At 40.0% G+C, this 16,634-nt stretch overlaps 1 protein-coding gene across 5 annotated transcripts in view; it reads left to right on the top strand.

The window, feature by feature from the left end:
* khdrbs2 (KH domain containing, RNA binding, signal transduction associated 2) overlaps positions 1-16,357 on the top strand; it is a 57,924-nt gene extending 41,567 nt beyond the window's left edge. Inside the window, exons 7-15 of one of the 5 annotated variants that reach the window (XM_061836914.1) lie at positions 9,126-9,208; positions 9,456-9,511; positions 10,771-10,867; positions 12,544-12,592; positions 12,768-12,833; positions 13,165-13,210; positions 14,009-14,081; positions 15,768-15,784; positions 15,873-16,357. In XM_061836914.1, the coding sequence (XP_061692898.1) occupies positions 9,126-9,208; positions 9,456-9,511; positions 10,771-10,865 (234 nt within the window). In that variant the 3' untranslated portion in view covers positions 10,866-10,867; positions 12,544-12,592; positions 12,768-12,833; ... (2 more) ...; positions 15,768-15,784; positions 15,873-16,357. Of the gene's footprint in view, positions 1-9,125; positions 9,209-9,455; positions 9,512-10,770; positions 12,834-13,164; positions 13,211-14,008; positions 14,082-15,767; positions 15,785-15,872 lie in introns of all 5 variants that reach the window. The other 4 variants (XM_061836911.1, XM_061836915.1, XM_061836910.1 and 1 more) reach the window with 4 other exon arrangements.
* Positions 16,358-16,634: the final 277 nt, after the last annotated feature.

Genomic DNA, 16,634 nt, shown 5'->3' with positions numbered 1-16,634 from the left:
CCGGAGCACACGAACGGGACATGAAGATCATACGAACTGGCGCAGGCCAGTCGTCATCGCGGTCATATAAATCCACAGCATAATCAGGCTGCATGAGGCGCAGGTGTGCACCTTCCAAACAGCGCACCTGCGTGGACACCCGCACAGCTCGTGCTGAAGCGGCAGATATATCCATTTTTGTTGTTTCTGTAGATTCTTTGATTTATATATTATATATATTTATTATATACATTTATATATTATAAAAAATTAAATATATTATCAAAGAATCTACATATCTATGTATTTATTATATACATTTCTATATTTTAAAAAATATATATTATATACATCAAAGAATCTACAGAAACAACAAAAATGAATATATGTGCTTTTGCGTCTGAACTGTTCAAATATTTGCTGCAAATCAGCAATCACTGACTTCCCAAAAGTTTTAAAAAGTCAGATGGTATTGAGTCAAGACAGCTGGTTGATGGTTTCAGGTTCTGAACAGTTTTCTCAACAGTTTTTTGGTCAACTGGTAATGGAGTTTTCCCTAGTTGCCTTCAGATGGATTATCATTTTATCATTTTGCTGATTTGTGCTGATATTTAACCTGATGGATTGTATTGTTTCACTAACAGTTTGGGACACAGCTACAGTCTCCATAAACTTAGCGGCAGTATTCTCATTTTTGTACCTTTATATTTTATTTATCATAGACATAGAGGTTGTCTGAACTTTTGAAAGAATCTGTAGTTCAAAGAATACACAAAAATGGTCAGAAATATTCACTACGAAGACGATGACCACCATGGACATTGTGTTTTACTTCCATTCCACATACTCATGGGTCATTCGGTAAACTTCTGATTCGCGGACAAAATTATATTTCATATTCACAACCAATACATAATCTATATATGTATTTATGCATGTAATTACACGACCGTTTGTGAATAAATGATCGTGTGATGTTTTCTGTCATGAGCAAGCGGCTCGAGGGCGGATCCAAATGCAGGACTCTGAGGCAAGGTCATGAGATAAAGTGTGGTTTTATTCTAGAAGGAGGTCAAATACGAAAAGGCAGTCCAAAACAGGTGGAAGCACAAAAACATTAGGCAACAAGCAAGATCCAAAAACGTCCACAAGGTCCGATGACTACGAGGCAAACTTAGAAACATGGACACGACGTGGTCAAACTAAAGAGGCACAGGCTCTCTGTGACAAAGGAATGCTGTACACTAAACGTGCGAACTTACGCACAGTAGCAGAGTATCCCAGGATGGAGTAAAGCATATGCAATGAACTGCCAAATGCTGATGACACATTCACCAGTTAAATGCTTGGTCAATTAGTGTCCAAAATGTAACCCAACTGTGTGACAGCTGTCAGAGGTGGTACCGCCCAGGGCAGTGGTTTGGCCATGCCCCTCACAGTTTTCACCTTTATGTTGATTGAGTGTTTATCACACAAATCCCCTCAAGACACGATTCAGGATTAATTAACCCTGTGGCACCATCATGTAGTTAAATGACAGAAAGCATCATTCTGGTGCTCAAAAGAACACAATCATGAATGAAGGGCATTACTCCAATAGGCTGAGTGTGGGCTGGGGGCTAAATGCCAAAATCAACTCCACTGTCACAGTGACATTATTTGCAGCATAGTCTTACAAAAGAAGTGATGAATAATTAAGTGCTATATGCGAGAGAGCACATGTGTCAAACTTAAGGCCCGGGGTCCAGATCTGGCCCACCACATGATTTTATGCGGCCCGTGAAGGCAAATTATGTGTCAACTTCCATGATTCTTGTTCGAATTTGTAGTAAAATAAATAAATGGTACCGTTGAAATATTGTGAGCATTTTTGTTAACAAACAGCAACAATAGTTGAAGAACCAATTACCCTTGATTTCTAATTTCAAAGCTAGTTCTTAAATTTCATGCATAAATATGATGAAGCAATTAAAGATTTTGACGGTTTCACGGTCATAACGGCCCTCTGAGGGGTACCGTAACTACAATATTGCCCACAACAAAAGTGACTGTGGCACTCCAGAATATATATGTACAGTACTCATGTTATCAACAGACATCATGCTATTGTCCATGCGGCCATCTATTTTGTATGTGCTTATCTTCGTAAGGGTAGTAGGAGAGCTGAATTTCTATGATATGTGGGGTCCACCCTGGACTGGTCACCATCCTTTTGCACATCACTCTATTGCATGCAAACCAACATGATCTGAGTGACATAAAAGTGAGTTAATCCAGTTGGGCAAATATAGTACTCATTACAGTAAACTTTGAACCAACAGTATGTGCATGCTTAGAAACAGTCCTTACCACACACAAAGAAAAAAAAATAATGGTCAACCAAAAGTTGGTGTTTGCATTCAGTTTTGCGTTTTGGTATTCAACTCAATATTCAATCACTTTGATGTGGGCTGGCATTTTCCACTTTTGTACCTCAGTCTGTCATCTGCACTAAGATGTAAAATTCAATTTTTGCTATGATATGAAAGTGCTTCTAATGCAGATCTCTTATCCAGTCAAAGGAGGCCTGGTTTCCAGAGATAACACCTCACTAACTGTTTCAGCAATCCACTGATGTTTTTGGTGTTAAGATGAATTAGCAATATTTTTTCCTCCATCATAGTACGCTACAACAATATGGGATATACTATTACTGATGTACTCAATATGCGACCTAAGTCTAACATATAAAAATATAATGTTATTATCAATCTATCTTTTCCATACCACTTTCCCCCAGTTGGGTCGCAGCCATGCTGGAGCCTATCCCGGCTATTCTCAGGCGGGAGACGCGGTACACCCTGAAATGGTCGCCGGCCAATTGCAAGGAATATACAGTATTGTATAATGAAACAATTATTCCCACTCACATTCGCACTTAAGAGAGATTTAGTGTCTTCCGTCAACCTACTATGCATGATTTTAGGATGTGGGAGGGAATTGGAGTACACAAAGAAAACCCACGCGGGCATAGGAAAGGCATGGGAATGCCACATAGGTGAGACCGGATTGGAACCCCGATCCTCAGAAATGTGAGGCACATGTGATAACCAGTTGTCCACTGTTATTATTATTATTATTTTGTATAGCAACATTATAGTTAACAAAAATAAACATTTCAAGTAGGAATTGTTATTTTCATGTTAAATATCAGAACTCATTCTGTGTATGAAATGGTTTTTTTCAGATTTGTTTACATATTATATATGTGTGTGTGCGTGCGTACGTGCACGTGTGTGTGTGTGTGTGTCCGTGTGTGTGCGTGCGTGCGTGTGTGTGTGTGTGGTGTGTGTGTGTGTGTGTGTGTATTTATATCTATATATATATGTTTCCTGTATATCATAAAAACCCGAGCGTGTGTGTGGATGTTTAATATCTGTTCAATCAATTAATTGTAGAACGCTTAACACTAGTATTAACTCTACAGTATAATATAAATGTGTCAATATGGATATTCAAAAAAAAAGTATAAAGAAAGCATGAGGCCCAGTAAAGAACTGTACATTAAAATGCATCTAAAATAAAGATAGTAAAATGTAAATCATTTTTCAATTGGATAAACACAATATGTAAAGTATTCAAGATATGTCCAGTGAAGTGTGGGTGAAAAAAATTAAAACGTAGGTCAAGTTCATCGTTAAAAATGTTTTTTTTTTTCAATATATACAAAGATGCTTTTAAACAGTGATTACATTCATAGAAAACTCAATAGCTAAAAAAATAAAGAAGCCTGTTTTAATATTATTATAATTATATTTACATTATACACTCATAACGTAGTTAGTGTGGAAATTGTTGGTCAAATTTTGAATTCATTGCCTGCTTCTGCAAAACGTGAGCCCTTTAACCATAACAGGGTTGAAAAACACTAATGTGATTAAACAGAGAGCTTTTGTAGGCTTTTTTTTTGGGGGGGGGGGCTCTGTCTGTGGATGTTGCAAAAGACATCCCTTTGAAATAAGAAGAAAGAAATCCTTCTGGTTTTGCTCTTCTCTGAAAGATGCTTCAGATTTGTGTTTTTCTATAAGGGGAGAACTTTCTCGGGCCACTTTTGAGGACAGCTTAGTCATCCATCCATCCATCCATCCATCCATCCACCATCCATCCATCCATTTTCTTAGCCGCTTATCGTCATGAGGGTTACAGGGAGTGTTGGAGCCTATCCCAGCTGTCAACGGGCAGGAGGCGGGGTACACCCTGAACTGGTTGCCAGCCAATCGCAGGGCACATGGAGACAGATGACAGTCGCACTCCCAATCACACCTAGGGGCAATTTAGTGTATCCAATTAATGTTGCATGTTTTTAATGCAGCCCTATGGGGGCACAAACCAGTGCAATCTGTAGGCCGGTCCCAAGCCCGGATAAATGCAGAGGGTTGCGTCAGGAAGGGCATCCGGCGTAAAAACTGTGCCAAACAAATGTGAGCGTTCATCTAAAGAATCCCATACCGGATCGGTCGTGGCCCGGGTTAACAACGCCCGCCCCCGGCACTGCTAACCTGCAGGGCGTCGGTGGAAATTCAGCTACTGTGGGTCGAAGACAAAGAAGAGGAGGAAACCGGATCCAGCGTCAGAAGAAAAAAAGGAATGCACAGAGCCTACAACTGAGTGTAGGGACTTTGAATGTTGGGACTATGACAGGAAAAGCTCAGGAGTTGGTTGACATGATGATTAGGAGAAAGGTTGATATTCTGTGCATCCAAGAGAGCAGGTGGAAAGCTAGTAAGGCTAGAAGTTTGGGAGCAGGGTTTAAATGATTCTACCACGGAGTAGATGGGAAGAGAAATGGAGTAGGGGTTATTTTAAAGGAAGAGCTGGCTAAGAATGTCTTGGAGGTGAAAAGAGTATCAGATCGAGTGATGAGACTAAAATTTGAAATTGAGGGTGTTATGTATAATGTGGTTAGCGGCTATGCACCACAGGTAGGATGTGACCTAGAGTTGAAAGAGAAATTCTGGAAGGAACTAGATGAAGTAGTTCTGAGCATCCCAGACAGCGAGAGAGTTGTGATTGGTGCAGATTGTAATGGACATATTGGTAAAGGAAACAGGGGCGATGAAGAAGTGATGGGTAAGTACGGCATCCAGGAAATGAACTTTGAAGGGCAGATGGTGGTGGACTTTGCAAAAAGGATGGAGATGGCTGTAGAAAACACTTGTTTCCAGAACAGGGAGGAACATATAGTGACCTACAAGAGCGGCGGTAGAACCACGCAGGTAGATTATATTTTGTGCAGACGATGTAATCTGAAGGAGGTTACTGACTGTAAAGTAGTGGTAGGGGAGAGTGTAGCTCGACAGCATAGGATGGTAGTATGTAGGATGATTCTGGTGGTGGGTAGGAAGATTAAGAAGACAAAGGTAGAGCAGAGAACCATGTGGTGGAAGCTGAGAAAGGAAGAATGTTGTGCGGCCTTCCGGAAAGAGGTGAGACAGGCTCTCGATGGACAACCGAAGCTCCCGGAAGACTGGACGACGACAGCCAAGGTGATCAGAGAGACAGGCAGGAGAGTACTTGGTGTGTCATCTGGTAGGAAAGGGGAGAAGGAGACTTGGTGGTGGAACCCCAAAATACAGGGAGTCATACAAGGAAAGAGATTAGCGAAGAAGAAGTGGGATACTGAGAGGACTGAGGAGAGGCGAAAGGAGTACATCGAGATGCGACGTAGGGCAAAGGTAGAGGTGGCAAAGGCTAAACAAGAGGCATATGAAGACATGTACACCAGGTTGGACACGAAAGAAGGAGAAAAGGATCTCTACAGGTTGGCCAGACAGAGAGATAGAGATGGGAAGGATGTGCAGCAGGTTAGGCTGATTAAGGATAGAGATGGAAATGTGTTGACTGGTGCCGGTAGTGTGCTAAATAGATGGAAAGAATACTTTGAGAAGTTGATGAATGAAGAAAATGAGAGCGAAGGAAGAGTTGAAGAGGCAAGAGTGAAGGACCAGGAAGTGGAAATGATTACTAAGGGGGAAGTCAGAAAGGCATTACAAAGGATGAAAAATGGGAAGGCAGTTGGTCCTGATGACATACCGGTAGAGGTATGGAAGCAATTTGGAGAGATGGCTGTGGAGTTTTTGACCAACTTATTCAACAGAATACTAGCGGGCGAAAAGATGCCTGAAGAATGGAGGAAAAGTGTTCTAGTTCCCATTTTTAAGAACAAAGGGGATGTTCAGAGCTGTGGGAACTATAGAGGAATAAAGTTGATGAGCCACACAATGAAGTTATGGGAAAGAGTAGTGGAGGCTAGACTCAGGTCAGAAGTAAGTATCTGCGAGCAACAGTATGGTTTCATGCCTAGAAAGAGTACCACAGATGCATTATTTGCCTTGAGGATGCTCGTGGAAAACTACAGAGAAGGTCAGAAGGAGCTACATTGTGTCTTTGTGGATCTAGAGAAAGCCTATGACAGAGTACCAAGAGAGGAACTGTGGTACTGCATGCGTAAGTCTGGTGTGGCAGAGAAGTATGTTAAAATAGTACAGGACATGTATGATGGCAGCAGAACAATGATGAGGTGTGCCTTAGGTGTGACAGAGGAATTTAAGGTGGAGGTGGGACTGCATCAGGGATCAGCTCTGAGCCCCTTCCTGTTTGCAGTGGTAATGGATAGGCTGACAGATGAGGTTAGACTGGAATCCCCTTGGACCATGATGTTCGCAGATGATATTGTGATATGCAGTGAAAGCAGGGAGCATGCAGAGGAACAATTGGAAAGATGGAGACATGCACTGGAAAGGAGAGGAATGAAGATTAGCCGAAGTAAAACCGAATATCTGTGCGTGAATGAGAAAAGTGGAGGGGGAAGAGTGAGGCTACAGGGAGAAGAGATAGCGAGGGTGGACGACTTCAAATACTTGGGGTCAACAATACAGAGCAACGGTGAGTGTGGTCAGGAAGTGAAGAAACGGGTCCAAGCAGGTTGGAACAGCTGGCGAAAGGTGTCTGGTGTGTTATGTGACAGAAGAGTGTCTGCTAGGATGAAGGGCAAAGTTTACAAAACAGTGGTGAGGCCGGCCATGATGTACGGATTAGAGACAGTGGCACTGAAGAAACAACAGGAATCTGAACTGGAGGTGGCAGAAATGAAGATGTTGAGGTTCTCGCTCGGAGTGACCAGGTTGGATAGGATTAGAAATGAGCTCATTCGAGGGACAGCCAAAGCTGGATGTTTTGGAGACAAGATTCGAGAGAGCAGACTTCGATGGTTTGGACATGTTCAGAGGCGAGAGAGTGAGTATATTGGTAGAAGGATGCTGAGGATGGAGCTCCCAGGCAAAAGAGCGAGAGGAAGACCAAAGAGAAGGTTTATGGATGTGGTGAGGGAAGACATGAGGGCAGTTGGGGTTCGAGAGGAAGATGCAGGAGATAGGCTAAGATGGCAAAAGATGACACGCTGTGGCGACCCCTAACGGGACAAGCCGAAAGGAAAAGAAGAAGAAGAAGAATTAATGTTGCATGTTTTTGGGATGTGGGAGGAAACCGGAGTGCCCGGAGAAAATCCACACAGACACGGCAGGCACGGGGAGAACATGCAAACTACACACAGGCGGGGCTGGGATTAAACCCGGGTCCTCAGAACTGTGAGGCCAATTCTTTACACATGTATCACCATGCCACCCAGCATTGTCATCTAGTTTAGAATTCAGTATTCTCAGTGCATCCCTTTTCTCAGTTTATTAAAACACACGCATGACTCACCCATCTAAGAAGAGTGAGAAGGAATGATAAACACTGTTGAGAAAAGAAAGAATTTGTTCAACTGATGTCTGATTTATTTTCACATTTTCACCTCTTTCACCTCAGCACCAAAGAATGAAACTGAGAAAGTCAGGTGGAAAATTGATTCAGCTTATCACGCCTTTGAGGTGATAATAAGGGTTTGATTTGAGCAGTCCGCATGAATAAATAATGAGAATATGCCCCAATAAAAAGTGCATTTGTAAAGGTGGAACGCGTGAAGAGCGACAACCATTCACTGAGACTGCAAAAACGGTGCAAATCTCATTTTCCTTCCCATACTGCTTTGCGGCGGCGCATTGAGAGGCAGCCCGGCGTGGAGATCCGTCACTGTCGGGGGAAAAGCAGGTTGTCAACAGATATAATGAAGCGCACTGCTACGGGCATTCAGCTCCTTGCTGTCCTAATTATGCCCGGTAAGGACCCTCAACCTTTGTGTTAACATTTGATTTATTCCTACCTGCCTGCCTGCAGAAAAGGGCCGGTGTTATTTCTTTCATTTTTAAAGATGCGCGTCGAACTAAAAGAACCATGCCTCATTAATTAAGGGACAGAAGGACATGGAGTCACTCCTGATAGTGTTTTTTTCAAGGGACTGGATGAAAGGGATGTAATTCAGAGTAAAGCTTCTGGGGAAAATGGGCAGCGCCTGGATTGTTGGTGTTTCATGTGTGCCTCACCGTTCTTTGGAGTCCCATATCGTACTTTTCTAGGGTTCTCCAGGTTCTCTGTCCTCCTCCCACATTTCAAAAACACAAATGTTAAGATCAGTTGAGGAGAAATTGTTGTGAATGTTGGTCTATCTAACTTTTGTGTGCCTCACTTTTTTTCTAGTTATATAAGGACGTTGTTTTCAAAAACTCTCCCCTGAAAGCTTTAAAAATGTATCTTGTCTTTTTTTTTCCAAGACAAGCAACATTGCTTTGTGTGGATTGGAAAAATATAAAATATGTATTTTAATAGCTTTACAAGCACAGAATGGGTTTGTCATTACCAAAACATGAAGGCGACCCTGTCAAAGAATATATTGTTTATGTTCGGCAGAAAACTGAGCAGGCATTCTTGTTTTGTATTTGCTTAGTTGTCAGTGGGTGTTTGTGCTTGTTGTCTGTATAGCTGCTTATCAGTCGGTGAGCGCCACATTGGAATTGAAGCCTCTGAAACGCTTTTTTCCTCAAATAAAAAAAACAAAACATGTTTTCCTGCAAACTGTAATCAGTAATTGCGACAGGCCATGCATTTTTCCTGTTTCCGTCCGCATTACAGACATGTCTGCAGTATTAGGCAGTCATTGTTTTCGCTTACAGTGGAAATAAGTCAGTAGAGAGAGTCGACTGTTTAACCCACACCGTCCCCCTTCACAGGGCTACGACGATGGGTACGGCGGAGAATACGACGACGACAGCTACGAGGCTTATGATGAGAACTACAGCAATCAGTCAAAGAGGTGACATTTACCCAAGGGTCAATCGTTTAGCATTTCTCATAAAAGTCTGCGGTTAACTGGTGCATGTCGTGCACAGCGTTAAACTTGTACATGCAAAATGTCTCCAAATGTTTTCTTGTTTTTTTTGCTTCAGTCAACAGTTATTTTTAAAGGAATGTTAAAAGGAGCTCTTAACTTGCTCTATCTAGTGAAAATGTACAGTACAATATAATATGACTTAACACGTGTTAATGTCCTTCTCATTTAGCGTCTTAGATTACTATGAATATGGACAAGGAACAAATGATGAATCCTACAACTATGGTAAGCAACTATCTTGTTATGTATTGTTTCCACAAGGGGCTGTTTTATTTTGTATGGTTTAACTTCTATGTACTGTATGTGCAGCAAAAAATGATTTAATTTAATTTAATAACTACTTTTGATTCTAAATAAATGGTGGTAATTTTTGATAATCAACTAATTTAAAAGGCATGAAAATGTCTTTATCTGTATCCAAAAAATTATCGAACTATGATATTCACCCCGGCGGCACGGTGGATCAGCTAGAAAGCGTTGGCATCACACTTCTGAGGTCCCAGGTTCAATCGCGGACCCGCCTGTGTGGACTTTCCATGTTCTCCCTGTGCTTGTGTGGCTTTCCTCCAGGCACTCCAGTTTCCTCCCACATCCTAAAAATATGCAACATTAATTGGACACTCTAAATTGCCCCTAGGTGTGATTGTGAGTGCAGCTGTTTGTCTCCATGTGCCCTGCAATTGGCTGCCAACCGGTTCAGAGTCTACACTGCCTCCTGCCCGTTGACAGCTGGGATAGGGTCCAGCACTCCCACAACCATCGTGAGGATAAGCGGCTAAGAAAATGGATGGATGGATGGATGGATGGATGGATGGATGGATGGATGGATGGATGGATGGATGGATGGATGGATGGATGTTCACCCCTTTTGGTAATGTTTTTTGCGGGGAGGTTCTTTGGAAGTCACTGCTGATTCCCTTTTGGCTCCGACTGCAGCCAGCGTGCCAAAAGGAGCTCCGGGAAATGACAGATGCACATTGTGAAGGTGGAGTGTTTTGCCTCTTGGACGTGGGCCCTCGTTGGCTCATTCCAGAATGGGAAAAAAAGAAAAAGAAAACCTTCTGACCGCCAGCCTTTTTCAACAAAAACAACAACTGGCCTGCTTGTCACACGATGGCAGGACTATGGGCTCGTCGCTGTGGCTTTGCAAGCTTTTTGCACAAGCAAATTCACACTGGAGTGTTGATCCTAATGACCAAAAACCAAGAGGGCAATGATTTGATTTTCTGCTCCATAAACGTTTTCCTATTTGGAAGCTTGTTCAATGTGCCATGCAGAAAAGGTGGCTGGCTTTTTGTAATGTGGCTTTAAGGGGGGAAGGAGTTGCTGGTTATCAAATCACATCAGTGCTTCGAGAGGCCAATGTCCTTGTAAAATAATTTTCCGTAGAATCTCTTAAGATGAAATGTGCTCATGTATTAAGCCACCATGACAGGATGTGATACCTGTGCACACTAACTCTGACGTTTTTATTGGTTTTCCAGAAGAGGAGTGGCCCAATTCCCGTCCCAATCTCAAAGCTCCAGTTATACAGCTGACAAGAGCGGGCTACAGAAAACATCCCTACGGTCGATACTGAAGGTGCTCCACACGTGACCTGCAATTTACTATGTCTAACTCTTTATATTTATTTCAAACAAGGTTTGTCCAACCCATTCAGATAATCTCTTAAAGCAGTGTTTTTTCAAAGTGAGATGGGACAGTGTGAGAAAAATAAAGACAAAAACTGTTGAGCAATATATTCAGGGCAAATCCGGGGAGAGTAGAACACTTCATAAATGAAAGGTCCAATATTTTGGTTATTTAGGCCTTTATAAACTGACTCCCTAACATGGACTTCATATAAAATTCTTGATTTAATTAATAAAAAAAACAAAAAACAATGGTTTTGTCACACGAGTGTCCAGAAAAGGCCTCCGTGAGAGCTACACTGTTTGTCCATATTTGGTTAAGACCACTTCCTTTCCTCTGATCGGTTGACTCGTGACCACACCAGCGTTTGTTATGTTGACAGCGCTGGTTTAGGAGCGCAGAGGTTGGCGGAGAACTTCGCTCGTGATATAGATAACCTCACTAAATTCAAATGACCTGATTTCAAGCAGAAAAACAGCAGGAACTCAGGAAAGCATGCAGAATTTTAATTCATATTTCACATGTTTACTGAGGCACGATAGCGCTAACAGAGTTGGTTTGGTAAAACATGATACTTTTAAATTTGGAAAATCAGTGTGTTAAAGCGATTAGATGGATTTATTATTGATGAAAATTGTAAAAAAAAAAAATAATACTGAAAAATAAGTGGCATGTGCACAGGGCGCACTTATTAGTTATTCGGGTGTCATAACCCCCATGTTATTTTTTTTTTAAATCTTGAAAAATCTTGTAGTGGGTTTTAGTTTGGCCACATTGAAAACACTTTGAAATCCTCTGCATTAAATATATAATAAGTGGGGGAAATGCTTTGTACAGAAATGCAAAAAAAAGACAAATTTTTGTTACAAATTATGTGAAAAGTTTTTATTTATTCGTTTATTTGTTTGTTTGTCTTCTCACACGATAATCAAACACCACCAGTTTAACAAAAGGCACACAATTTTTCTTCTGTGACTCGCCACTCATTAAGAAGAATTTAAATCCACCCTCAAGCTTCATGAAAAACAAATATGACCTCTGTACAGCGGTTTTAGTTTGCGAAGGTAGCGTCAATTTTGTAACTTCAGGTTTGTGATCACTGTAAGCAATTGCATGGTTTTCCAAAAATATTAGGAAGGACAAAGTCAATCAAGGAAAAAATGGAAATCAACTGCAAATGACCCCCGATCCGGGTTTTCTATATCTGAAGATGTCATGTTAAATAGGACTTGATCTGGTAGACTAACTTTAGGCCTAATCACGTTTATTTCATTTGATGTGATTCATCAGCAGTTTTTCCCTGTGTGGTTGGAATCAGTCAAGGAATGTACAGTGTGTACTTTACAATTAATGCTTTTATTCTTTGTCCAATCTGTCCTTGTACATAGAGTATTTAATAAAAACAAATATAAACCCCAACACCGTGTGTAAGATTTTCTAAATCGTTTTTTTTTTCAGTTAGTTACACTTGAAAAATGTCATGCTGATCTAAAATGAAACATTTGCATGATTTCCACTAACCTATTGCATTAACAACCAACTAAGCGATCCTCTTCATCATTTAAATGTGCTTCAGTCTTATATGATAACTTCCTTATGTAGGAATTGATGTTTTTTCTTGTGAGGTTTGACAACAGTAAACAGACTCACACAGAATTATATGCTGTTAAAGAGGTAAGAAGTCCCGTTGTATTGTGTCATTTTAAACATTAATACGACGTGTAAAAAGAGCAATTCCAATATACTTCTCAAAGGAATTTCTGGGTGACAAATTATATTTTTTTTAACCTGCATAGTCTTCTGTGTCTCTGCTAATGTTTTTTTTTTCTATTTCCTGTCATTGAGTTAGAGATCTAGCAATGCATCTTTTAAACATCATAACATCATTGACGCTGTCCAGTTAAACTCTAAACAGGTAATTAAAAAACTGTTTAACGTTGAAATCTAACATCCACTAACAAAAAAGTAAACCTACACAGAATAAACATTCCGGCTGTTTTAAAAGTTCTTCTAATTAGATGCATATAAAGGCTGCAGTTTTATAAATGATGATAAACAACACTAAAATAATGTTCTAAAACCCTAAGTTCAAACCTATAATTCATTAAAATCCAGGCCTTTACATTAAATTGGTTTACTTTTTTCACAGTGATGTCATGCAGTGACTTCTTAAATGCATGCATGTAAGGTTTTACCATGTTGTGATTTTTTTATGCTAAATAAAACCTCTGTTTGCTTTATTTTAGGTTATAAAAGCCTTGTGGTGGTCAAGGCGTAGGGGTTGTAAAACAGGTGAGCGGATGCATTTAGGCAGACTATAAAACAATAAAAGAACACAATAAAACTAACATCCGCATGCATATCATTGTGGAAGGATGCCTCAGTGGTTATTTACATTTATATACACCGGTACTAAACATAAATAATAGGTTCAGCTCATATCTTTGAATGTTAAATCATTTCCCAATTAATGAAGCTCATGTTTCCATTTGTTTTCATTCAGCGTGCGCTGAAAATGTAAATAAAAAACATCATCAGAAAACAGTTAAATGCGCTTTAAAAGATGTGTGTTACGAGCAACATTTACAAGAGGACGAGCCCACTTTGTGTTTCATCCTGCAGGCTTGAAATGCAAATTTTTAAACTTCCTACAGAGCCGCTTTTACAACTCTGATGGCCCATTAAAAGACAATATAGCAGTCCTGTGAGAAACGCAATGTATTAAAACAATCTTTACAGAGCTGCAGCTTTATTGGGAGCAAACATCAATCCGTTATAAAGGATTTGTGGCAATATTTCTGTCAATCTAAAGTGATTTTGTAGCAATGTAACTGTAGTTCAGTGCCTGGAAAACACTAGTTAATACATTAGGTACACCGTCATGATACAACATCCAGCCGTCAGTTTTCCATACCACTTCAGTACGAGATCAGTAACAAAGATTTTTTTATGTTCATGGAAGATAATGTCTACTTTTATATGGCAGGCAAGATACGTAGGGTAAATTTACAACATAGAGTACACATTGCTTGAGAGTCTGCTCTAGAGAATTGCATTGTAACATGAGGTTTTGTAATTGTTTTCTTTTAGGACAATGTAAAACACAAAAATCTGCTCCAAGAGGATGCTTTCAGTTACCATCATTGGTCACAAGAACAGCGTGGTATGTATGCAATGTTGTTTAAGAGAAAACTATAGAAATAAAGATATTTGCATGAATACGCATTTCAATAGAATACAATGTACCTTCTGTATTCTAGAATGAAACATCTGTTGATTAAAAAAAAAATTACACTTGTAAGTGCATACTGACTTTTTTAACTCTCTAGACTCTGCGCCAGACCAGTGTTGGAAATTTTGTAAAATTGCATGTGAGAGTGGGTGGAATGTGTAGTGTAATGTGAACTGTAGGAGCGTTTAAAGTCAACTTCTGTCAAGTGGCTCCTCTCATTCCCTTTAAAAGTAGGGCAACTGACCTTTTAACATCTAAAAATATACAAAATTGCATTATACCCTGCACCCAAATTTTAATGTCGTCTGAGTAGGCATCAGTTAAGATTTACTCTGAGCCACCAAATTGTTTCTCAGTCTAGAGCTCGTCACCAGCTCAGTGTCGACGTCACCATTTTCACGGCGCCATATTGCCGGTCAAACAGAGCTGCTCAAGATTGAGGGAGACATTGACCGGAGGAGAATATTTCCAATACCGGAGACCTGTTGTGCTGTTGGTGGTCACAACACATGAGACAAAGAGATCATTATATGGAATACCATGTGAAAAGACCAAAAAATATCCATGGATTTCAGCAATTAAACATGATGGATGATGGTGCCCAACCAAAATACACACTCTCTTGTGTAGCCGTCGCTTCATTTCAGGTCTGAATTATTCTTCTCAATCTCAAATTACCAAAAAGTATTTATAATGCCAAATTGGCTCATTTGAAAACAATGGGTATTAAAAAAAACGGTCTGTCGCAGAGGTTTATGGAGGTTAAGTGTGGCCATAATGGCTTCCATGTACATTCCATGGAGACGACTCTATCCTCTTTTTTTTTCCAATCATAGTTAATGAATGAGAGTTTGTGTAAAACCATTGGTTATTTATTTAAATATTGGTATTTGTATTGAATAGTAGCTGAGAAGATCGATGGATTCCGGCAAAGGTTAATGTGTCGTCGAACACACTTCCTCGTTAACAAACCGTCAAAACCATCACTATGTGGGATTTATTCCTGATGAGAACAAATCCAGCAGCAAAGTATTCGTATGCGTCCAGACTTTTATACACTTCCAAACTTTTCTGTCCAAATCTCAATGACTTACTCATCAGATCCATGTGTATATCCAGTTGGTCAAGACAAGTGGAAGTGAATTAACGGTCCAATTTCTTCTCGGTGAAAACATCGACTTCGGCATTAAATACGGCTCCTCTATGCCGAGTTTATCTATTTTTTTATTTAGCAGCGTTTATTTCCACCTTCTAAATGTCTGACGGTATCAGACAAGACTCTGGGCGTCATGCTGTAAGACATGTTTCCATGTCGTCTCCAACCGACTTAGCATTGAACAATGCTTTGCTCGACTGGTAATATGGCGACGTAAACAAAAGCCATGTGATTTTATGACATAGGTGCACAAGCCCTATTCAGTATATAAACTGTATATTTTGAATCGTCCATACATCCATTTGCCAAATGCCTTCACAAATTCATTTCCACAACAAGCTTGTGGGTGCATTTTGAAGGGGGTGTCAATTCAACTGATGAAACTCCTCTCCCATTCAGATTACATGCAGGATTTTCAAAAGGGATCATTCTACTCACTGTGTATTTGTCTTGTTTTCCAGAAATACTTGACTCTAAGGTGCTTAAAGACTTTGCCGCTGTCATCACATTTCTTTGTCCTTCAGTCTACACAACGAGTCACTCTGTGTTTCTTTTGCATTACACAGCCCCCCTGGTGCATAAAGCAGCGTGAAGTGGACGGAGTTTTTCTGTTGATACAAACAAACATGGGTTTTTTTGTGTGTGTGTATGTTTGGATGAGATGAAAATGACTGAGTTTGACTGACAGTGACTTACCAAGCACTAAAGCAATGTACTCAAATCGTGGTCAGCAGACCATTGGTGCTGGGAAAAACCTCAGGTTGTCACTAATTTGAATTGCACTACAACTCCAACTTTCAACTACTATACGGTAATGTTTTAAGCAACATTTTAGCTATAATTATACTAAAATATTACATTAACCATTTAACTAACATTTTGGTATTGCTAATTGTCATGAAAGTCAAAAAGGAAGAAAATGTTATTGTTAGTTTGGTAAAACCTATAAACAGTTTCTAAAAAATAAAACAGTCGGGAAAACTTTTTTTTATGGCAATTTGTTAGATGTATGTCATTGTGATCATTTTCCCCTTTGTTTTATCTTTGTTGATTCCCTTGTGAATGTGCATTTACACAATAAAACTAAAAAAAAATAATAAAGGAAGATGGCTCTCTTGTGTTTTGGATATTTGAAGAGGAGAGTTAAATTCTGAATATAATAGTAATGTTTCAAAATGTTAGTTGACCTCAAAATCCTTATACCGTAATTTCTGGACTATAAACCGCGTCTTTTGTCACACGCTTTCAACCCTGCGGCTTATGCAATGATGCAATTAATTTATGCACCTTTTAACGTTCGCCAGAGGCGCTCGAAAATAAAAGTTGAG

Source organism: Syngnathoides biaculeatus, chromosome 12 (assembly GCF_019802595.1).
Source record: "Syngnathoides biaculeatus isolate LvHL_M chromosome 12, ASM1980259v1, whole genome shotgun sequence".
Taxonomy (NCBI): domain Eukaryota; kingdom Metazoa; phylum Chordata; class Actinopteri; order Syngnathiformes; family Syngnathidae; genus Syngnathoides; species Syngnathoides biaculeatus.
This window is presented reverse-complemented; position numbering and strand designations above follow the sequence as displayed.